The sequence below is a fragment of the Malaya genurostris genome, chromosome 1 (genome assembly GCF_030247185.1).
Source record: "Malaya genurostris strain Urasoe2022 chromosome 1, Malgen_1.1, whole genome shotgun sequence".
NCBI classification, from domain to species: Eukaryota; Metazoa; Arthropoda; class Insecta; order Diptera; family Culicidae; genus Malaya; species Malaya genurostris.
Window position 1 is genome coordinate 57,712,943 of NC_080570.1, and position 23,871 is coordinate 57,736,813.

Genomic DNA, 23,871 nt, shown 5'->3' on the forward strand with positions numbered 1-23,871 from the left:
TTATACCATCATATCTCCAGATCCAGAAGTCACAGCTATTCCACCTTCGCATTTGATCAACGGGCCAATAATAGATTTCAAACGAGCCTTAATCGAATGGTATATAACACTATCGGTCTCGGAGGCTCCGTTCATTAGTCGAGTTTTCAAGCAATTGTGTTATCTTTCTATAGAAAAAGACAACACGATGCAAAACGAATTATTAGTTAACAAGATACTGTTCTAATGAAATGAAGTAATGGACATGCCAGTTCCCATCTCCAAATTTTTCAACTGTTTTATGTGAAATAGGAAAACTCGAATGCCACGGCCAAATCAAGGTTCTTCCCGATCCGGGATTGAGCTTACGACCAGCGTTGCCAGGTTGCCAGATTTATCTGGAAAATGCAAGATTTTTCTCGCTTCGCCAGACACTCAAACTAACCAGATCTTTTGCAAGATTTTCCAAATTTTCACAGATTTTCCAAATTTTCGTAGATATTTTCAGATTTCGCTAGATGTTTACGGTTTTTGGCCTCTATACGATAGGACGACTAACGGAAGTGACAATTGCTACCTTGGTTTCCAATGCTCGATACCTCGTTTCAAACATACAATACTGTTTTAGACGTGATTCCTGGAAAAAATTGATGGAATTTTGATTGAATTGACATACAAGACGACTTCCTTAAATCCAATTAATCAGAGGAATCAATGAGGCATTCCATTTTTTCTAAACAGGTGAATTTATTTAATGCAGGTTTTCATTTTTTTGCGACCCTGCAGGTTTTTATTTTTTTGCGATCGGACGTTTGGAAAAAATATACACTCAGGCAAAAAATATATGGAATTTCATAATGATTTCGTATGGTTTTTAGCCACAAGAATATCGTAAGCGAATCATAAGACCGCCTTATGAAATCACGAAAATTGGAATTCCAATAAAACGCCTTATGAAATTCATACGAACTTTTTAGGAATATTGTGCGAAATTTCTATAACAAACATAACTTCTCTCATATATTGTGGAGTTCATAAGTTGTTCGTATGAAAACTATTATAGTGATAGATGAGATGTATGTTGCAGAGGTATATTGTTCATATTAATCTTATGAAATTATGATATTGGTGATTTTTGATGCATCATAAGATTTGCCAATTGGATTTCGAATGCCGAGCTCCATCGTTGTTGTCATCAGAAGCCGATATTGACTGAAATTCGGGATCGTAAGTGGAGGTGGGTCGGACACTCACTTCGAAAGAGCGAAACAAAATCTACAAGCAAGCGCTGGACTGGAATCCAGCCGTACATCGCAGCAGATGTAGACCCAGGGGCTCATGGCGGCGGAGCCTGAACAAGGAATTTAAGCGAGTCGATCGGAATTTGACCTGGGACCAAGTCAAGGCGAAGGCAAACAATCGCCCAGGATGGAAACCTTTCTCGTTGGCCCTTCACACCACTACCAGTACAAAGGATACATAAGTCATAATCCTGCAGAGTATCAAATAGGTCGGTATGCAAATTCTTAAACCCGACCTGTACCCAAATGAAAAAAATCTTCATTCGTACTCGACCAACAGTTTTTTCCCTAACCCGTCGGATTTTGTTTATGGCGCGGATTTAGGTTAATTGAACCTTAATCTCTGCAAGCAAACTCTTAAACCTTAACCATACCCGTATAAAAATTACCTGTGCCCGACACGAACACGGAAAAATTTTATTTTCAGTACTCCAACCCATCGTGTTCGGTTCGCGTTCCGGTACAAATACCCAAGACCCGATCTCTACTAGACATGACGGTATATACCGGCTCGAATACATTTGAACAATACCTGGATTAGGAATAAGATTTATTTATTAGGAAAACACGGATAAATGAATACATTATGAATTTCGTTCAAATAAACAATTCTATCTACATTTTCGGTACCATGTTCATTTATTTAGATGTTCGTTCTCCTTAAAATTGGTATAAATTCTGAAAAGTGTGACATACTATAGCGCAAAAATTGGTTCGAATTTAAACCACCTTGTCCGTCTAAAACATAACGCAGCTGGCAAGTATGACATCATTCCGTGATGTATGTTTCCGCCGGTTTCAATATGTTTTCCTACATACAATGGCAATCGGATGATACAGTACTTGAATAATGACAGAATAGGAAGTTTCTTAAACGACATTGCATGTAACAAAAACGATAACAGTTCCAAGTCTTCCTTAAAAGCACCAAAGTGTTCACTTGTTCAATGGATAAACAACGGCAAAGCAGTGCGAGTCTACAAAGAGCCCTAGCCGCTTTTCTGGCTTTAGAGTTTACAAGTGGATTTTATTCTCTGCTTCTTATGTTGGTTAGCTGTAAGATTCTCGTTTTGAGTAATGTATTGTTACTTCGTTTGGATACTATTGATGTAGTCGACACTATTTTTTGCTGATTTGCCGTGATATAATAATTACTTCGACTGACTGGGTTCACTAGGCATTAAGTAGAACAGATTTTAGTAGCTTAAATACCGGCCAGAATAATGCGTGGGTCCTCAACAGCCGCCTTGACCTTTCGCAGGAACATCACCGCCTCGCGACCATCGATCAATCGGTGATCGTAAGTCAGGGCAACGTACATCATTGGCCGGACAACAACCTGCGAAGGTAAGAAACAAGTTGTTAACCACGTAACTAGCAATACTTTAGGGATTCAAAACATTTTTACCTGTCCTTTAACGGCAATCGGTCGTTCGAAGATTCCATGCATTCCGAGAATCGCGCTCTGGGGTGGATTAATGATGGGAGTTCCCAGTAACGAACCGAACACCCCACCGTTCGAAATAGTGAAAGTACCACCGTCCATGTCTTCCACAGCCAGCGTACCTTTCTTGGCTTTGTCGGCCAGTCCGGCGATGGAAATTTCGATGTCGGCAAAATTCATTCCTTCGACGTTTCTCAGCACCGGTACGACCAGACCTTTCGGTGAAGCGACGGCAACCGAAATATCGACATAATCGCGGTAGACAATTTCCTACAAATGAACAACAACAAAAACAATCAGTTTAAGCATTGATTTGGTGGCAACTGTAACTGTGGCTTACATTTTCCTCGATGACGGCGTTCACCACCGGTTGATCCTGTAGGGCATAAGCAGCAGCTTTGCAGAACGCGGACATGAATCCAAGCTTCATACCGTATTTTTTCTGGAAAGCCTCCAGATGCTGCTTGCGGAACTCCATTATGAAACTGGAATTATGAGATTGAATAGATAGATTATTAACCTTTTGCCGTCAGAAGAACAAATTGAAAACGAGTTGAAATCCTGATTATGCCTTTCTCATAACACGTCGTTCAATAAGTCCCCGATCTCACAGATAGATGGCGTCACTAGTTTATAATTCCTTTAGCGTTTAATAGAGATTTCCTTCAGAAATCCGATTCGACAAACTACCGTGACATTAGGATCATTGTTAGTTATTGCGCGTTTTCAGTAGCGCTACTTTCGGTAAATTAGAAACAATGAAGGAAAAAAAGTTTCGTGTTTAGATAAAACATTGTTTTATGAGCATATTCCGGACTTTGCTCTAAACAAATCAACCATGTTTAATTGGTATGCAGAATTTAAACGTGATTGTGAAAACACAAGCTCTGGTCATCCAAAGAGGCGGATGTTCCGAAAATCGTTTCAAAAGCTCATTCCATAGTTACGGAAAATCGAAAAGTGAAGTTGCAGGAGATAGCTGACATCGTAAAGATATTATAAGGTTACTTTTGTGCACCGTCATTCTAACGACGGTTAGAAATTTTAAACATACCTGATTCCGGAAAAATAAAAAACCGGATCAGAAAAAAATCAACAAACAAAAGACCTTTCGTTTGAATCTAAGTTTGTGAACACTGGTCCAGCCATCAATGAAAAACCCTTCGAAAGATTAATGAATGCAAAAATTAATGGAATTTTTCGATGTCGCCTCCAAGGTGGTCTGAGCACTGTTAGCGCATTTCCGCAAGGATGATCTGAAATCCATTGATTGATATTCGTTCTGCAGTCCGCAGAGATATTTAAACATCCGAAGAAGAGCACTGCATAATCACGAAAGATCTGCAGCAGGAGAAAACTCCTGATCTCGATCCTGAACCCACAAAGTAGCACTAAAACTATGATCCAGTTGGTACTGATATTGCATTTTTCAGACCCATATGTTCACGGGATGCCCTCAGCAAACTCCTGGAAGGAATTATCCTTAGCCGGTGGCTACAACGCACGGAGAATGAAAATGGTGTATTGAACAGTTTGGATTCCAGAAAGATATCTCAACGGTGGATGCTATCCGCACAATTGTTGCGACCGTGGATAAGACATCCAAACTGAAGAAGTGGAGAGGAAACAGGTTCTGCGCCATAAAAATACTTTCAACATCACTAACTGGAAGGTCATTTCTGTGGCGATTTGAAAGATTTTTCTTCGTCGTAGTACTTGCCCTCAGTGTAGTCTAGATCCACCGTCGAGACGAGAAGATCGCGACATAGCCAAGGTTGTCTTATATACAGATTAATCTGTATTTTACAGATTTTTCAGATAAACTTGGGACCAAGATTCTGTATATACAGTAGGGTAGGACAAAATATTGATTCCAGCTCCACCAAACTTTTCGTGTTCCTTTTAAGGTCTCATAAGCGCAGTGGCGTCTCGTCCTCATGTGCACCTCGTGCACTGCACAACCTATCAGATTGAAGAAATTAACTGGATCCCAATCCGCATTTAATTATTTTATAGATTCCTATTTGTCCGATAAAAGCAGGTCGGATGGTACCGAATATGAAGTAATGAGCGTTGTTTTCCACACCACAATATGGACCACAAACTCACCCTAAGCTTCTTGCGCTTGCTGGACAATGACAGCCGAACGATCTTTTTTATATTGTATTGCCATAGCCAATGCGTGGCGCTCTGAACCCGATCACATTGGCTTGTGCACCAAAATTTCGTATATGTACACACATCTCGTATACATCCAACTAAAAATTTCAAGTATATCTTGTCGCTGTGTTAGTGTCTTTTCTGTGCACTTGAGTAACTGCACAGAATCAAGAAGAGAAGGAGTTACTCAGCTAAGCTCTGAGATTTGTTGCTCTCTCACGTTTGGCTCTAATGCCCCGTTTACACTTCTGCTGGCTGCCAGCATGCTGGTGTCAGTGTACTGCCCTCTTAGGAAAAAACGTTCTACTGTGGTCCAATGATCCAAAGTATTAGACCAACGAAGGACCACCGTTGAACGTTTTTTTTTCTAAGAGGGCAGTACACTGACACCAGCATGCTGGCAGCCAGCAGAAGTGTAAACGGGGCATAAGGGAATTTTCTGTGCTTTTCAGGGTTACCATACTTGCAGATTTTCCTGTAAAACCCCAGATTTTTCAAATCATTCAGCCACACAGATTCTGTACCACAGAGTTTTTATATATAAGAAAAAATCATAGATTTCTACAGATTCCGACAAACCAACCGTTTTTTTCATTTTTTCATCCAGATTTTCATAGATTTTTTTTCATTCAAACATCAAAGATTGTGAGCAAATTTTTATTTGGCAGCCATGCGACTCCAATGGTATGTACAAGCTTGCGCTTTCTCTTTTTAACATTCAGATTAGTTTCATTGAGGATCAACTTCACTTGGTACGCTTTCTATTTAGATAAAATTCATGCAGTCGGATATTGTTGACGAACTTCTGAATAAACCGTTTGCAAGAAGGTGTATGGAGGAAAAACTTTTAATATCGAAAATGGACGTGCCTCGACCGAGGCTAGATACATTGAAATCGACCTGTGTTAGAAAAGGGAAAACAATAACTCGGAACTTTAATGTTACTGCTTATGAGGTAAAGTGGCTATGTGGTTCACACAAACGAGTAAAACTTTTTTGTTGGCCATGTTTTTTATTTCATAATCTGTCAGATAATGGTGTATGGATAAAAACCGGATATGAAGACCTGAATCATATTTCTACAGCTGTAAAATCCCATTCAGCTACAAGAGAACACATCAATAATGCCATGGCATACCGAATGTTCGGCAAAATCCGGATTGAGGATGTAGTTGATCATGCAAACGAAATCGCTAGGAAAAAACATAATATGTTGGTAAAAAAGAATCGAGCTGGGATAAAAATTCTCATCGAATTGATTTGCTTTCTCGGATCACATGGATTAAGTTTTCGATGGCACAATGAGACAGAATCGTCTGTGAATCGAGGAAATTACAAGGACATGTGCGGATTGCTTGCTTCAAAAGACAGTTCGTTTTCGGACTTCATCAATAATAATGCGGTGTTCTCGGGAACTTCAGCAACTATTCAAAATGAGCTTGTGGAAGTCGTTGGAGCTGTCATGATCGAAGAAATTGCGCGGGAAGTGGACTCTGCAGAATTTATCGCTGTGATGATCGACGAAACCACTGACGTCTCAAGAAAATCTCAATTGGCTTCAACTTTACGCTATTGTATGAAGGATGGTAAGTTATTTGAATAATACAAATACTTAGAAAGAAAACGACATTTTTAAAACTATGTAAAGTGTTATGTATATGTCGAACTATCGTTTGTCCATTATTGGATTGTTCATGTTTCGCACAGGTATCTCCGTCGAAAGATTCGTGTCATTGGATGACATGAGCAAGAATAAATGCGCTGAAGCTCTTGCCAAACAAGTAATTAATTTAATGGAGAAATTTAAAGTATCTCGTCTCAAGTTAATTGCCCAAACGTACGACGGAGCTCGCGTGATATCCGGAGCTACTGGAGGGACGCAAGGAATTGTTAAAAGATCATTTCCGAACGCAGACTATATTCACTGCAAAGCACACGTACTCAATCTTGTTTTATTACACGCTTGCACAGATCACCCACGTACAAGGAAATTTTTTTCATCCATTTCTTCGTTGGCGTCATTTTTCACGCAAAGTCCGAAGAGAGATTCTGAATTAAAAAAATTCATGCAGCAAAAGATCCCGAACGTGTGTAAAGTAAAATGGGCTTATAGTTCAAGGATGATTAATATAGTGAACACGTATTACACAGAGATTACAACTTGTTTGGGCGAAATTTATTTGGGTGAGACTGAATGGGATGGTGACACGGCAACACTTGCACGAGGATTGCATGGATTTATGCTTGACTTGGACACCATATTTCTTATGAAAACCTTTGCGTCGATTTTTGCATTTACAGATATTTTGTACCAGACTCTACAGCGAAAAGAATTGGATTATATCGAATGTGGCAAGAGCGTTCGTGATACTTGTACTAATATCAAAAAACTGAAAGACGAAAAAAAGTTCTTCATTGTTTGGGAAGCATGTGTAGAATTGGTAGCGGTCAGCAGTAACGACGATCTGGCATCAAAATATCTTAAATTTCACAGTTCATTAATCGACCGTATCCTGGTTGAGCTAGAAGTACGGTTTGCGGATTTACACAAGCAAAGTTTCCTAAGCCTACTTGATTGTACTAAGTTCTCGCAATATTCACGACAGTTTCCTAAAGAATTGTTGGACGAACTTTGCGCACGTTTTCCACAGTTCGACAAAGTAAAGTTGAACAATGAACTGCATGTGTTCTATTCAAAATCAGAGTTCGCCGAAAAAAAGGTGCCAGAAATTCTGGGAATAATAATTGGTAGCAATATCGAAGATATTTTTTCGGAGACCACTCGACTCAGTAGACTAATATTGACGTTACCCTCAACCACAGCATCGGTTGAAAGAAGCTTCTCAATCTTGCGTAGGTTGAAGAACTACCTAAGATCAACGATGGGAGAGGAAAGGCTTGAGTCGCTCATGCTTATGGCAGTTGAAAACAAATTGCTGTCTCAGTTGCAACGTCGAAGCGGTTTTATTGATGAAGTTATTGACAGATTTGCTCGGGGTGTAGAGCGTCGAATTTCTCTATTGTATCGATGATACGAAATACGTTTAATAAAAATTTCAGTCCAATAGATCATCGTTATTTCATTGTATTCAAAACAAGCGAATATCCATTCCTCAATTCTTACTTTTTACTTCAAACGAACCCTTGCATCTGATACCACATCACATAAGCAGTGCACAACCCGTAAATTTTGTCACGAGACGCCTCTGCATAAGCGCCATGCAAAATTTTAGCTCGATCGGAGAAACTATTTTTTCGCGTCCGCGGTTTTAGGTTTATATGGGATTTAGTATGGATGAATTCATTAAAAAAACATTCCAAAATTTGGTTTAAAAAAACTTGATCATGAATGTTTCAGTGAGTTTCAGGGGAATGTTTGATTAATAAATGTTGATTTTTTTGCTGGCATATTTTCGCTAACACTATTTTTGACAGTTCAGGCGTTAATCGTGCCTTTTGTTATTAGATTTTTTATCGTGACGTCACAAATGAATAAGAATTCATCCTTGACAGTTCAGCGGTACTGTTTACAAACAAGCTTAAACAAAATCGAGGAACACATCTCAAACAATCATCTTTACACTTCACAACAAGCCACTTTTTATTTAGGCGATATGGACCGTGAACGTTCTCATCCGTTTGTCAACAGACAAACAAAAAAAAAGTCTGTTTACAAACAGTACCGCTGAACTGTCAAAATGTGTTCATCTGATTTAGGTTAGCAGTGACGGTAAAAAACCTAATTAGGTTTTCCACGAACATGACATAACCTCACAAAAATGAACAGAATGAACTTTTTTGACAGTCGACGTGTACTTGTTTACAGTTTAAAAGTTCATCACAAGTTCTTCGTTCGAATGTAAAAATTGCAGTCACCTCAACAGATTCATACATATATCGCTCCTTGATGCTGGAAACACATACAGGGCAATCTTTTTAGTTATTTTCACTGTGGAATACGTTTTTAACAGGCACTTTTTCGTCATTTTTTCAATTTTTAACTTGCAGTCGCAAAACAAAACAAGTACACGGCAACTGTCAAAGATGAACTTGATTCATCGGCAGTTCATTTATGTCGTCATCGTGCAAAACCTAATTATGTTTTACACGATGACGACACAAATGAACTGCCGATGAATCAAGTTCATCTTTGACAGCTGCCGGTGGTTTGTTTTGATTTGCGACTGCAAATTAGGTTTTGCACGATGACCACTCGAATGAACTACCAATTGATATATTCGACTTTCATAGTTGAACCCATCGAACAATGTACTATGAAAGTACTCAAGAGAGACAACACGGCAAGAAGAGAACTTTATAGCAAATAAGTGCGAATGATAATTAAAAGCCAAATACTCGGAACTCGAAGACTAACCTCTGACCTGTTCGTATAGTGACACCGAAACTTCCTTTATATTTTTATTAGTTAATTTATACAATACAATTAGTGTATTGTAAAGATAAGATAAGATAAGTATTGACATTTCTAACACCAATGAACTGCCGATGAATCAAGTTCACCTTTTGACAGCTATCAGCGGTTTGTTTTGATTTTCAGATGAAGATTCAAAGTTCGGAAATGACCAAAAAGTGTTTGTTGAAATCGTGTTTCTCAGTAAAAGGAACTAAAAAAATTGCTCTGTTTGCGTTTCCACTACCAAGCAGAAATTTCTTTATGAATAGGTTAAATAAAAAAATGTGCTGTCTATGAGTAAGATTGCTGTCCAGCGTATATTCTAGATACAGGTGGGTGTTTACCAACTCGATGGTTTCTCCATGTACTTTTATCCTGATGTGATCAGTGCGTTTTCTTGTGAATGGGATAACAGCTGATTTTTGGGAACTTAGAGTCAAATGTAGCACCCCAAGTAACAATTTTTGTTACGCTAGCTTGTTTGTGACTAGTTTGCAACCAGATATTTGAGTGATTGTTACTAACATCTAAACCGTTGCATGACTCAAAAAGCGCAGTTTCTACTAGTTTTTAAATCGGCTAAAAATAAGTTGTCGTTTTTTCATAACTTGAAAATAACTTGTTTTCAAGTAAACTAGTTGAAACTTAGTCACCAGCGACATTATAAACATTGAATGAATCCAGAATACTTTTCTATCATCAATAAAAAAGCAGAAGAGTACTTTAAATCACAAGCTTGATACAAGGTACAAATTTCACAACGATTTTAAAACTGTCGAGCGGAATTAAATTTTACTCAACTGTTTTTTATGCGCCTTCAATCAAAATATGTTTATAAAGATAAAAAAAAATAAACAACAAAATAACCCTATGTTCAGAATGCTCGAAATTATTCCTAGTAGAGTGATTTCTCATCATTTTAAATCTATATATCATGAGAATTATAGAATTATCACAATCGATGTTCAATCGATATTATTTTCTTCGTGTTTATGACAGTGCATAGACCAAAAATGACTATTCTACCTTTCACAATTTTCGGCAAAAAGTAGTTTTGAAAAAAGTAATATCCTGGTTTTATTTATGTTTCATACACTTCTTGAGACTCCATATTGTGTTCGCCATATTCAAGCCAACAAAGATTGCTTTGTTTGCATTTTCGTTATCATAACGTTGGGAAAACCTACCGATAACTATCTGAATCAATGAAGAAATTATATGTTATAATCTTATAATATTTAAGTTATTACTACATCAATTCACAGTAACGATTTACATATACGCTTACGTATTTATAATGGTTCCGCAACGGAAAATAAACCTTTTTTCAACTAGCAGCTAAAAGCATAGTTGTGATTAAAGATATGTTAGAATCAAGTAACGATAACTTACAAATGATAGTTAGTTCAATGTTTACGTTATAAAGAAACACTGCTGTCACCTTGTTTTAATCAGTATAACATAAAAAACATGTTCGTGCTCTTGTCGCAACACAGTTGGGTTAAGCGGTATCAAAACTAGTTACGGGTTGCTACTATTGAAGTCAAATAAACTTATTTTCAACTAGTAGCTAGAAGCATTGTTGTGATTAAAGATATGTTTGGATTAAGTAACGATAGCTTATAAATTATATTTAATACAATATGACACAAAGATGTTATTATTGGAAAGCTAAATAACTATTTCGTAACTAGTTATGTTATGATGAAACATTGCTGTCATCATGTTTTAACCAGTATAACATAAGAAACATATTCGTGCTCTTGTTGCAACATAGTTTGGACTTTGTCGTATCAGAACTAGTTGCGGATTGCTACTTGGGACTGCTAATCTTGCGTAGATTCGATGCAGAAATTGGTTGCATATTTCTGCTGCGTCTTCAATCGTGTCGGCTGTTTCGATGACAGCAAAATCATCCGCGAACTGTACCAGTTCGCAATTGTCTGATGAGAGATCATGTAGGGAGGCTGTGTACAAGTTGAACAAAATTGGCGATAAGAGACATCCTTGTGGTAAACCCTCTGAAATATCCACTTCAATAGTGCCAGCATCAGTCTTTAGCAGCATCTCCGTTTCTTGAGGTATTCATACAGCCATGCAATCAGTTTGCACGGTATTCCAGCCTTTACCAAGGTATTCAGAAGTATTTCGTTGTTAACTGAGTCGTAAGATTTGCTTATATCCAGGAAGATAACGAAAACTTCTTTGTTCATTTTATTTGCGTTGTGGATTGAGTTGACGACGTAGTTAATACAAGTGGATTCTGAGACATGTTTCCGAAATCCGAATGACAGATTGGGAATCAATTGCTTGCAAATCGGTTTACTGTTTTTGGGTAGTTTCTGCTTCAGAGAGAGGAACTCCCTTGACCTGCATCTCCTTCACAATCTTCTTTCTTCTTTCTCTATCTGGACATGTTAAGCTGCTCGAAGCATGTTGTTGTTTGCAATTGACACATCTTGTAGTGCTATCGCAGTCGTCTTTAGCAAGATGTTATTCACCACAGGTTCCACATTTTGCTTTGCCGGTGCATCTTTCTCTTTTGTGTCCGAATTTACAACACCCAGAACATTGTTGAACCGGGAATATATACAGCTCCGATTTAAATTTTACCCCGAAGATTTTAACAGATTTTGGAACATCTTTCCCCTGAACTTTTACCTTGACATTCCCAGTTGGTTTAAGATTTCCTTGCTTATCCTTTCGTTGAAACCTTTCTACTTCTACAACCTGATATTCTGTTGTGGCTTCCGTTTGCAGTTCTTCGTCAGTGAAATCTATTGGTACTCCCGGCACGAAGCAAATGGTTTGTGTTTTCCCTTTTGGCGTGAAAAGAGAGAGGTTCATCGCTGCCAAATCGAATCGACTTGTGTTAGTTGCGACGGATCTTTGTTACCATCCAGTACGACTTTGAAACGAAACATTCCTATTTTTGTAATTTCCTTGCATTGTTTAAGGCTTCCATAAGAAATTTTCCCACCGCACAGTTTGTTTGCACAGGATCTGGATTCGTAGTTTTTACTCCTTTTCCAGCTGTAGTGGCTTGTGCCTTTGTTGGCCGGATTTGCATTTTGGTAATCCGTCCAATTGCGGCATGTTGGGGTTTTACGGTTAGTTTGGTTTTCTGAACACTGTTTAAATTTTTCATTTTCGTATACGTAAAAGCAATTTTTTTAATTTTCACTCGTTTCCACCATTGCATAACTCCGAAGTGCACCTGCACTCAAAAACCGATTTACACTACGCGCGATTTTATACTATGGAACCCGTAATTGTATTTATCTATAACTTTTGTTCACCGGAAACCAGTTTAGGGTGCTACAATCATAAACACCTAAATGATGAGCTTGATTCTGGCTAAGTCCATAGTTGATCCATCTTGCCGTCGTAGTCTAACCCGTTTATATTCATCGGTACACTCTTACCAGCCGCTACCTAATTTTGGGTCAAAACCTACCCAAAATCAACTAAAGTGCATCTCCCCAATTTTGGGTAACGAATGATGACCTCAAAATTTAGGTAACTGTATGTTTAGTACAAATGTTATGCCATAACAAAGCACGCTACCCATTTTTACCCATCAACTCAAAGTTTGAGTAGATAACGACCTAATTTTGGGTAGCTTATAGAAGAGCTCGACAATGAGTGATTTCTCCTCAAAAAATAGGTAGAAATGATTTTCAGTGTAGTTCATTCGAGTGGTCATCGTGCAAAACCTAAGTCGCAATTAGATTTTTTATCGCGACGTCACAAATGAACTAGCATTCATCCTTGACAGTTCAGCGGTACTGTTTACAAACAAGCTTAAACAAAAAATCGAATAACACGTCTTAAATGTTTTAAAACTCTATTTAGGCGATATGGACTGTAAATGGTCTCATCCAATTGGTAAAAGACAAACAAAAACATCTATGTTTACACAGAGTACTGATGAACTGTCAAAATGTGTTCATTTGATTGAGGTTAGCAGTGACGGTAAAAAACCTAATTGTTTCCAGCTGAATACTTATTTTCATTGGACAATTTTAGTAGAAAATTTTCAAATGTTCTAGAAATTTCACTAGCGTCCCGACGAACAATGCATGGTTTAATCTTTATTCACGTTTACATTTATATTCAATTCGAAATTGCTATTCATTTCTGTTGTTTCATTTTTTTATATACCATCATTATAGAAAAAATACAATGTAAAGCTAACGAAACTGCCAACATTTAGAATTAATTGTTTTGAATCGTTGTCAACATTACGGATGAGATGTCGTCAGTCTGGTTTTAGGGACTTTAAGGGCGTGTTCAGGAGTGTTATAGTTCTAGATGCATAATTTATGTCAGTTTTAAAATTTCAAATCTAGAAATTATAACAAAATAAACTGGCAACCCCAGCAGCGTTTTATCTGTGTTTCAAATATAGAAAAAATAGAACGGCAGCGTATACCAGTTTTAAATTTGACAGAAGAACTGTTCGAATAAATAAAACTAAAGCGGCTTGCTGGGGATACGTTTGTTTCAGTTTCAGTTACATTATAGACCACCCATATGAATCTTGCAGCTGCTGAATTCGCTCTAATGCAACCTATAGACCTACTCAACGACAAACTTTTGTAACTATCGTAACTCATGCCTGCTATATTTTATTCATTTCTATCCTTCGAGCCAATACATTGAACAGATACGACAGATCTTACTAATGTCGTTTTCTCTTGATGCCAAACCCAGCACAGTTTCCACTCTAACTGTTGTCAAACGGTTTGTTTGTTTGAAGCCAGTTTTGAACCTAGTTACAACGTTGTTGAACTGAAAATCTGAACTGAAAATTTGCTCAAACCCCCGTTGCTAAGTGCGAAATCAACACAGTTTCGTGAAAAATGTTTGATGAAACTACCCTGGGTCAGTTTCAGTTTTCTCAAGCGAAAACGTCGTAAAACTAGAAATAAATGCGGGCACCACCGATAGAAAAAACGGCAATTGCCAGCAAGGTCAACAGAAAATCAATTTTTATGGCTTATGTCAGTTTTCAGATCTTATTCAAATAAGGAAGTGTGCATTAAAATTTAGTTCCAAAATAAAAATGACAACTTTTGATTTTTATAGTCGTTTTACGTAATCCATCGCAAGCATCAAACGATTACCTCGGCATCTTGCAACTAAAATGTAAAAAAAATCGAATGATTACGATTCAAAACAACTCTGTGTGCACTCGTGATTATCTAAAGAGCACATGTTTGAAATAAAATCCACTATCAGAAGTGATTAACCACAGTCATTGTCGTCTCGCCAAGCCTCCAAATACAATCACACCGTGGGGCTGCTTAGCTACTACGAAACCAATCTGTTGTAAACATCAGAGTACGATCGCGTGCCGCGCCCTTCTAGCGCTTTAACGAATCATGAAAAATAACAACAAAACCAACCGGCAAATCAATCGCTTGGCTACTGGCCTTGCCTTGCCATGCACAGAGACGATGATTTCACTTTTACCCGAGTGTCATGTGACATCATCGCAGCAACCAACACACACCCACTGACGAACATGACTTATCTTTTCAACAGCGACACTCTGCGGTCGGTGTTTTTGTGCGTTGGAGAATATAATGTAAACGCGTTCTGTTCAGTTGAATTCAGTTAAACGCGAATCACTTCAGCTGACATCGAAGCGCGTGCCATGAGCTTCGGTTACGCTTATGGACTTTTTAGCTAGCCATTCATGATTTAGAAAATTAGACTTGATTAGCCGTAAATTTATGATGGTCATCAATGCGAATTGATTCATACCCATCGGAATATGACAGTATCGTTGAGAATTGAACAAATTCGGAGTTTTCATGACTTTCTGAGAAACTGATAACCCTTCCAAATTTTAAAAATCACTTTTTCCCAGCCCATTAGTGCAATTTCACCTACCTCATGTCAACCTCGTTGAAGGTTGTCAACATTGCGTTCGTATTTTGGGCCTCCTTCAAGCGGGATGCGATCTTCAAGCGCATCCTAGTCATTTTAACACGTTGTTCGGTTCGGGTCCCGGTGATCTCCTTCGCATAGTCGGCCGGTGGAACCTTAACCGTGGCAGCTTCGATGGCCTGTGCGTGGCGTATGGCAGCAACAGGCATTTTACTAATCGGACCAGCCGGCCGTGCTGGTGGTGGTGGCGGTGGTGCCCGTGGACCACCGGGTGGTGGTGGTGGCGGCGGTGGTGGTCTTGGAGCACCGGGTGCTGCAGCTGCTGGTGGTGGTGGAGGTGGTGGTGGTGGTGGCGGTGGAGCAGCAGCGGCCGGAGCAGCCTCTTGGGCAGGTTTGGCTGCAGCTTTTGGTGCTTCTCCAGTAACTTTCATTTTGAACAGCTTTTGACCGGCCTTAACGGTATCACCATCTGAAACAAAAATTTCCTCGATGATGCCGTGGGCAGGTGCGGGAACACCAACCGTGGTTTTGTCAGTTTCAATTTCCATCACGATCTCGTCGGCCGCAATTGCATCGCCAACTTTCTTTTCGAACTTCACATCACCCTCCGAAACCGAATCGGCGAATGGAGGCACATTGACAATTTCCGAACTTAACAACCGGACTGAAGTGAAGATGTTTCGTTCCGCCTGAATCCATCTTTTTGAACTTGTTGCAGCAGCACTGTATCGAGCAAAGTGTAAACATAGTAATCATTAAGTGATCTGACATTTCATTGATAAAGATAGAGTTTGGCACTACGCCCACAATGGTTCGCATGCTATACAATATAAACACAAACTTTGCTTATCAAATGAAATCTAAACAATTGCCGGAATCTAAAAATAAACAACACAAACAAATTCTCACTTTTGAGCAGATGGGGTTTGTCCGACTGTTGCTCGAACGAATTTTTGCAGTACGTTAAACCCCTGGTGATAGGATCTTGAACCACCAACTTTGTTAACCTAAAAAAAGAAAAAGACAAAAAATAAACGTCAGGAAAAAACAGATAAAGGTATTATCATATGGCATTTAATTATAGATAATTTTATCTGTTTTCAGATTGTCCATATCTTTACATACCCCTAATGACGAACCGTCTGAATTATCAAAATACTGTACAATCGGCGTTTCCAGCAGTGCCATTTGGCAAAAAATACCGTCAAGATTACATAATGTCAAAATTTTCACATGACTAAAAAGTTACTTCCAACGAACGTCCGCAAATTATTTATTACTAAACTCACTGAATAGCCGTTTTTAACAAAACTTACCTGCTGATTGCTACATTCCAGTGAGCGGAGGCTGACTCGTAAGGCGTTCCGCGGAAGATTCCGCGACGAAATCGATAACAATCCAGCCATCGAGTACAGGAACCGAGCAAGACGATTTAAATAAATATTCCAAAGTTAGAACTTAGAACACCAGTTCCTGCAATTCCACGAATAATTCCGTCTGGGAAAAACCGAGAAATCCGCAAACCGTACGAACGACAGCGAGATTTCTCATGCACGCACTCGTTTCCTCCGCTCAGCTTGACTGGACGACAAAATAACCGATGCTGACGAAGGAATTAGCTTTGCTCAAGTGACAGCAAATTTTTCAGCGCCACTGGCGACGGGATGTTGAATGATAAGTGTGATGCTTCGGGGGGAAAGAATCATTAGCACAGTTGGAAATGTAATTAAAACTCAGTAAATTTAGTCGAGCTACGTCGGCCCGATTATCGGACACATTTTGCTTTGCACTCAGAGATTCAGAGATTGCTTCCAAAGCTGAACTTTTGACACAGTTTCTTAACCACTTTCTTTTTTGCACAAACATGGTTGCTTAAAAAAGTGGATCAAATTGACGAAAATAGTTGAGTTTGACAACGAACAGAAAAGAAGCAACAACAAAAAACAGAACTCTACTATTATGTTATCGTTTATAGAGTTCTGACAGGAAAAAAACAGTTACACTTATGATCGCACTTTTGACTCAGCACACTTTCATACTGTGCAGTTCGATTTGGTGTGAACTGTGCAATACATTATTCAGATATTCACATGCGCATATGATTTCATACAAACTACAGATTTCGAAATAACTAGGTGAAAGACCGAATTCTGGTTAAAACCGGGCATAATTAAACGATAAATTAATAATTAAAAAAAAAAGAAAGCAAAAATTTAACTTTCTCTATGAGCTCTTTTCGGTAGCAGTGACGACATAAAAATTTCGTAATCAATGAACGGATCACAAATTGATCTTAAAATTATGAAATTTTTAAAATATTTTAGGATCAGCCCTAAATTACAACGATATGATTATTTGAAAAATGAACTAATGAGAATGATAAAATTTTATTGTCAGACTAAAACATTGAATGACCTCACTTAAGGCAGACCCTGTCAGCTTGGAGCGATCTCAATTTTCAGTTCAGCAACGCCATCGCACGGCATCACATTCAACATATCATGTCAATTGTATAGGTGCGCAGTGTGCTATTTTGGCGCGCACGAATTTGACATTTCTCTTCCCTACTGCTATGTACAAGATCCGATGCGAACTCGCCTAAGGGCACCATGTTCGCAAAAAGGATGTTGCCAATAATTTGTTCGGGAAATGTGAGAGCTGGATACCTTGTTAATATGATGTCTTTGCTTAAGGTTGCACGTTGAGTGCTGAAACGCCAACATTTTGAAAATATATGGAACTGAAATTATGTTTCGTTGATTCCGATTGTTGATGAAAAATTACAAACATTAAAAATTGTTGTAGAGTGAGATATAAAGATATGAAAATTGAACGCACATTAAAATAAATTTCATTCTAAAACAATAGAATACATTCTCTTAACATTATTTTATTGTAAAAAAATAGATTTAATAGTAAATAAATACAATTTTTTATTCAGGGCAATACAGATTTTTTATGGAACAATTGATATCTGATAGCAACACAATTTTCTGTATTTTTGAATTTGCCCTGTATCTTTTGTTAATATTGGAATATTCTCAAAAAGTAAATCTAGGTTGGGCCACTATTGATCCTGAACGAAATATGTACTTAAATAGTTTCAAATGATCAAACATGGAACTATTTATTGTTATTTCAATGGAACATCAATCAGTTTTAATAGACTATCAATAAGAATTATAGGGTCACTGAAAAAAAAAAAGAAAATGCGATTGCACGTGTCCTCGATTTTCTACAATTTTCATAATGGAATTGAATTTATAACAACGAGTTTGCATTAAATTCTGCGATAAAAACGGTTTCAATGGTGCGACGACATTACAAATGTTAGAAGAGTGTTTCGGCAACGATGCTCTGAAGAAAACAGTCGTTTATAAGAGGCACGAACGTTTCAGAAATAACCGAGAGTGATGAGAGAAGCGGTAGGCCATCGACTTCGAAAACCGACGATAACATCAATAAAATCAAAGAATGGATGACTGCAAACCGCAAATTGACTATTAGGAGTATTATTTGGCGTTATGAGACGTTTGCGTGAAGTAATTCGCCCTAAAAGACTAGATTTGTGGGCAAAAACCTCGTGGATCTTGCACCACGATAACGCACCGTCAACAATACCATCGTTATCCGTGAACATTTTGCTAAAACCGAAACGAATGCCATTCAAAAAACACCGAATTCACCTGATTTGGCTCCCTGAGACTTTTTTTCTATTAGGTCGACTCAAGAAACCGCTCCATGGAACGCGTTTTAGCACACGAGATGAGATTATGGAAAAACCGCAGATGACCATACCAAAAATTGAATATAAAAAATGTTTCGAGGATTGGATGAAGTGCTGGCATTAGTGTGTTGCAGTCGATTGAGAGTACTTTGAAGGGGACAATATCAATTTTGATGATAAATCTTGTACTTTTAATTTTCTGAATAAATTCCTGGAACTTTTTGATCAAGGAAGTACAGTGTTGCGAATCGTATTCTTTGGCAGTTTGCTCATTTTCTCCACTATACACAGCTTGGATGAAATCAGAATCCGTGAAAATATCAGTACTATATGGACAAATCCCCGTAGCAAGAAATCCTGCTTTCACACTGTACCGCTCTGCCACAGCTCTTAAGGATTCGTTTTCCAACATTAAAGACTTTATAACCCGAGAAACGTCGTTCGCATGAAATTTACCCTTTTTAGATGTACCGTTATTCTGAACACATGCGAAAAACGGTCTCAAGGCACTAAACCTGGTGGTGAGACCTTTTTTTCCTCACTGAAAATGAAGCCCGATCAAAATTTCCTTGTATATAGATGGACCCAGACAAATCCAGATAAATTTTCGAGTCCGAGACAGATTTCTGAAAAAATGCCCTGGCATCCCTGGGCGTAACGGAACTGAGGATTGTTTTCTCTCTATAAGCTAACAGGGTGGAAGAAGGCAAAATTTGAGTCAAGTAAAAAACAACAAAAATCCAAAGATAAACTCAAGATTACAATGTCCCATACAGACCATCAAAAAATGTTGGATCAGTAACCGTGAACCAGTGAACTTAGTAATAATGCAATTTTGTTGACCCTTTGAAAACATTGAAAACGACGGTAAAATTCCATAGCCACAATACAAGTTCGGAAGGAAGTAAACATATGTGAACATACCGCACACAATATTTTGTTACTTCCAATCACTTTAATGCCTCGTAAGATAAGAATATAACAAATTAAATAGATTCTTAGTAATAATTTTATTTGATTCTTGCTTTCCTGTTTCAAGATCTACTCGATATACACCAAAATACCGCGATTTCTTCTATATTGCAACTTAAATTAATTCTACATAAACAAACATTGTCATCGTTACGACACATGTAGCGATTCGACGCTTGTTGTTTTGTTTCTAATAATAATAGAACTGCAACTGACGGTGAACCGATTTCAACGAGGGGTCATATTTAAATGGCATATGAAAAATCATAGACTATTCCATCTTGAGTTTATCTTCGAAAAATCGGCCTTTGGATTCAAAGGAAATTGATCAGTGTGTAATATATGAGTTTCCTCTCCCCCAGTCTTTGATGTGACAGTTGTAGATGATAGAAAGAAAAATTGCTACTCTCAGGGATGCCACTTTAGCAGATTGATCGATAAATTTACAGATTTCTGCCGAACGCAGTTGGATTTATTCCGATCTACATACTATTCAAATGATCATATGTTGCAGTTTCAAAACTTTTCTTATACCTAGTGCTACCTTTGAAAATCAAGTAAAGTTAGTACTTTAATTATAATAATTCATACAAATGTAGAGAATAGTGTCCAAATGGCACCCCTGGTTATGATCCTGTCACCAGAGTTGCCAGGTTATTTTTTCAAAAATCTGTCTAAACTCAAAAATTTATCTGGATTTGTCTGGGTCTACTACATACAAGGAAATTTTTGCCGGGCTTTATATTCAGTGAGCAAAAAAAACGGTCTCCCAACCTATCGTACAGAGGCCAAACCCGTAAAGATCTAGCAAGGTCTGACAAAATCTAGAAAAAATTTGGAAAGTCTGGGAAAATTTGGAAAGTCTGGCAAAAGATCTGGTGAGTTTGAGTATCTGGCGAAGCGAGGAAAATCTGGCATTTACCAGACAAATCTGGCAACCTGGCAACGCTGCCTGTCACCAATGTAAACATCACACTATTATGTAGTGTATATTATGTCCAATGTTTTTAATCAGCCAAATTAATAATTAGTGCATTGATTTACAAAGTTCACAAGAAATAATTTTAAATTAAAAACACACCAAAATGTATATACTGTTTGTTGTAACAGTTGTTTGTTTCTTGATGGCCTTTACATCGAAATTATCTAAACCGGTAATAAATAGTCGCACACATTAATGAAAATACTAATATTTTATTTCTAGATACTTGCTCTATTTTTTCAAGACGCGCCGGAAATTCGAGTTCTAAAAGCTGAAGCCGATTTATTACGACGGGAATTATCTAGAATATCGATGCGAGATGACTACATTCGGTATGTGAAGGTAGAACGCAAACTGGTGGCCGCAGATACTAAACTAACAGAGGTCAGAAATCGAGATGCCGGCCGAAGACAAGTTTACGAGCTCGGTATCAATTATGGAACATACGCTGCCCTCGCTCTTGGACTTATAGTTATCTCCATATTTTACCGATACACTCCGGTTGTGGTTTTCGGTGACAGCTTTAATTTTGAACCATTCGGAAAAGTACTGAGCTTTCCAACGGGAGTACCAAATGCGGTCTCGACGGTTTTCTGGATTGTGGTTAATAATTTTGTCGCACGTACAGTAGCTGGATATGTGAAATAATTTACTCTTAGTAGTATGTTTTAGAAAATTCAGGGTTTGTCAACTATTTCCATAAAATACTGCAATAAAATATTCTGAAATTCTATATTCAACAAATCCTTGTGACCTAATAGTACCTATCAAATTGCACCTGTGTTTCAATCCATTTCGCAACTTCGAAGAGCGTTTGTTCTGAGAAACTTGGGCCCATTAACTGTAAACTAATTGGTAATAGTTCTTCCGATAGTCGGATTGGAAGGGATAATGCAGGAATTCCTCCCATGTTGGCGGGTTGTGTACAGAAGTCTTGAACGGCACACTGATCTCGGTTGTTGCTGCTCATAAAATTCTTATACAGTGGTGCCACACTCAACGTGGTTGGAGTTAGCAGAATGTGTACTTTCCGGAAAACTTCATCGAAATCGTTTGCTATTAATCTTCGAACTTTTAATGCTTTCATAAAGTATTTTTCGTAGTTTTTACGCAGCAAAAAGTAGTTTCCAGCCAGAATGCGATTTTTAACAACACTGTTTAATCCTTCGGCTCGTGACTTTGCGTACAATTGCTCTGTGCTCGTCTCCTCGTCTGACCGATGCCCATACTCTATTCCATCAAATCGAGCCATATTACTACTAACTTCGCATTGATTCAAAATTGAATAAACGAAAATCGAAGCTGACGTGTAGGGAAGTGAAACAGGTTCCACTTTTGCTCCAGCATCTTCAAGCATGTCGGCAACATCAGTCCACGCCTTCAAAACATCATCAGACAAACCTTCGCAGTGGTATTCGATTGGAATTCCGACCTTCAAACCTTTTAGCGAAATATGATTGGATTGTGCGAGTTGAATCGGTTCAAAACGTGACTTAATTGTTGTCGAGTCCCGATCGTCCGGTCCAGCAATTGTGTTAAAGACCGCAACGCAATCATCTATATTCCTGGTTATAATTCCTGGAACATCCATTGAGTTCACCAGAGGAATCAGCCCATGCCGCGACAGGAGTCCATAAGTTGATTTAAACCCTACAACACCACAGTAGGATGCAGGATTACGCGTTGAACCACCTGTATCGGATCCCAGAGCTCTGAAATTTTCAGAATTAAATTGATAGATAGATAGACGAAAACTTTTCGAACTTACGCAAAACAAACCCCGGAGGCCACAGCAACCGCTGACCCACCAGAACTCCCGCCAGCGATTCGGAATTCATCGTTTTGCAAATTTTCGCTCCAACAATTTTTTGTTGGTCCAAAAATCGAATCTACCGATCCCGATCCCATTGCAAACTGGTCCATGTTGGTCTTCCCGAGTAACAGCGCTCCTTGGCGCTTCAACCGGTTGTAAACCGTTGCATTGTATGTGGGTACAAAATTTTTCAGCATACGCGAAGCACATGTAGTTGGTACGTTTTTGGTACAGAAGTTGTCCTTTATAGCGATCGGAGCACCGTCAACAACACCGAGATGTTTTCCATCACGATACCGTTCAGCGGAATTCTCTGCATGTTTGCGAGCTTCAGCGGCGGACAAGCTTACGAAAGCGTTCAAATTATTACGGGTTTTCGCCAATGCAATGCATTGTTCAACTACCGAGATTGGATCAAGGGACTTTGAAAGGAAACTATCGGAAAGCTGCAAATACATTAGGAAAACAGAAACAAGACTGGATTTTGAATCAACAACTGACCTGTCTCAATGTTTGCGGTAATTGTTGTTTCATTTCAATATAGTAAATTAAATACAAAGTATACCTAGTACATTAGGCTAGTATGTACTATTTTGTTTTCATTACGAAACAAATTCAATTTTATTATGCATTTTCCAATCTGCCTGTGTTCGGGAACAATGTTCTACATTCAGGGATGCCAGATATCATTTTCAAACATTTCTCGATGAACATTTGATTAGGTTCTAAGTGCAAATGATAGATTCTCTTTGTTTAATTTTTTTTTTTGATTAATACGGTACTCTTAGCAATTCTTCTCACTAAAAATTTACAGAAAATATTAACTAAAACCAGCGTTGCCAGGTCATTTTTCCAAAAATCTGTATTCGTTGCAGAAATCTATCTGTACCATATCGGTATCAGAATCTCTATCCCAGAAAATGTTCTAACGACGACACGACCAGACACTCCGAGGAAAAATCAATATTAAAATTGTCTGCTAGCGGTTCACCGCCAGTTACCAAAAATATAGCGACCCCTTGGTAATGATAAAAAAAATTTCTTCAGCAACACTGTTTAAGTTGCTATGAAAAAGTTACCAAGGAGCCGCAGAATAAATAAACAAACAATACCAAAGAAACATGGAAGCAAATTTTACAGAACAGTTGTAAATCACTTTAGTTTATAAGTAGATAAATAAT

At 38.2% G+C, this 23,871-nt stretch overlaps 3 protein-coding genes across 4 annotated transcripts; 1 reads left to right on the forward strand and 2 right to left on the reverse strand.

Annotated features, from left to right (window-relative positions):
* Positions 1 to 1,900: 1,900 nt before the first annotated feature.
* LOC131440155 (dihydrolipoyllysine-residue succinyltransferase component of 2-oxoglutarate dehydrogenase complex, mitochondrial) lies at positions 1,901 to 16,820 on the reverse strand. The gene is made up of 6 exons (XM_058611200.1): positions 16,513 to 16,820; positions 16,106 to 16,203; positions 15,200 to 15,919; positions 3,065 to 3,209; positions 2,689 to 2,994; positions 1,901 to 2,619 (listed from the first exon to the last, which is right to left on the reverse strand). Exons 1-6 carry the CDS (start codon positions 16,600 to 16,602, stop codon positions 2,485 to 2,487), a joined length of 1,494 nt encoding a protein of 497 aa, XP_058467183.1. The 5' UTR covers positions 16,603 to 16,820; the 3' UTR covers positions 1,901 to 2,484.
* Positions 16,821 to 20,863: 4,043 nt separating this feature from the next.
* LOC131440157 (guided entry of tail-anchored proteins factor 1) lies at positions 20,864 to 21,609 on the forward strand. Its single transcript, XM_058611204.1, has 2 exons — positions 20,864 to 21,049; positions 21,100 to 21,609. Exons 1-2 carry the CDS (start codon positions 20,981 to 20,983, stop codon positions 21,523 to 21,525), a joined length of 495 nt encoding a protein of 164 aa, XP_058467187.1. The 5' UTR covers positions 20,864 to 20,980; the 3' UTR covers positions 21,526 to 21,609.
* Positions 21,596 to 23,349, reverse strand: LOC131440156 (glutamyl-tRNA(Gln) amidotransferase subunit A, mitochondrial). 2 transcript variants are annotated; one of them, XM_058611203.1, is made up of 3 exons: positions 23,256 to 23,349; positions 22,646 to 23,167; positions 21,596 to 22,589 (listed from the first exon to the last, which is right to left on the reverse strand). In XM_058611203.1, the coding sequence occupies exons 2-3, from the start codon at positions 23,146 to 23,148 to the stop codon at positions 21,632 to 21,634; spliced, it is 1,461 nt and encodes a 486-aa protein (XP_058467186.1). In that variant the 5' UTR covers positions 23,149 to 23,167; positions 23,256 to 23,349; the 3' UTR covers positions 21,596 to 21,631. The 2 variants fall into 2 exon arrangements, with proteins under 2 accessions (XP_058467186.1, XP_058467185.1); XM_058611202.1 differs by having other exon boundaries at positions 22,646 to 23,136; positions 23,192 to 23,349.
* Between the last annotated feature and the right edge of the window lie 522 nt (positions 23,350 to 23,871).

Coding starts and splice junctions, on each gene's coding strand:
- LOC131440157 (XM_058611204.1), top strand. CDS start 20,981: ATGTATATACTGTTTGTTGTAACAGTTGTTTGTTTCTTGATGGCCTTT. Junction 21,050..21,099: donor CATCGAAATTATCTAAACCG/GTAATAAATAGT, acceptor TTTTATTTCTAG/ATACTTGCTCTATTTTTTCA.
- LOC131440156 (XM_058611202.1), bottom strand. CDS start 23,224: ATGAAACAACAATTACCGCAAACATTGAGACAG. Junction 23,137..23,191: donor TACCGCAAACATTGAGACAG/GTCAGTTGTTGA, acceptor ATGTATTTGCAG/CTTTCCGATAGTTTCCTTTC. Junction 22,590..22,645: donor GCCTCCGGGGTTTGTTTTGC/GTAAGTTCGAAA, acceptor TGAAAATTTCAG/AGCTCTGGGATCCGATACAG.
- LOC131440155 (XM_058611200.1), bottom strand. CDS start 16,602: ATGGCTGGATTGTTATCGATTTCGTCGCGGAATCTTCCGCGGAACGCC. Junction 16,204..16,512: donor TGGAATGTAGCAATCAGCAG/GTAAGTTTTGTT, acceptor TTCTTTTTTTAG/GTTAACAAAGTTGGTGGTTC. Junction 15,920..16,105: donor CAAACCCCATCTGCTCAAAA/GTGAGAATTTGT, acceptor TGCTCGATACAG/TGCTGCTGCAACAAGTTCAA.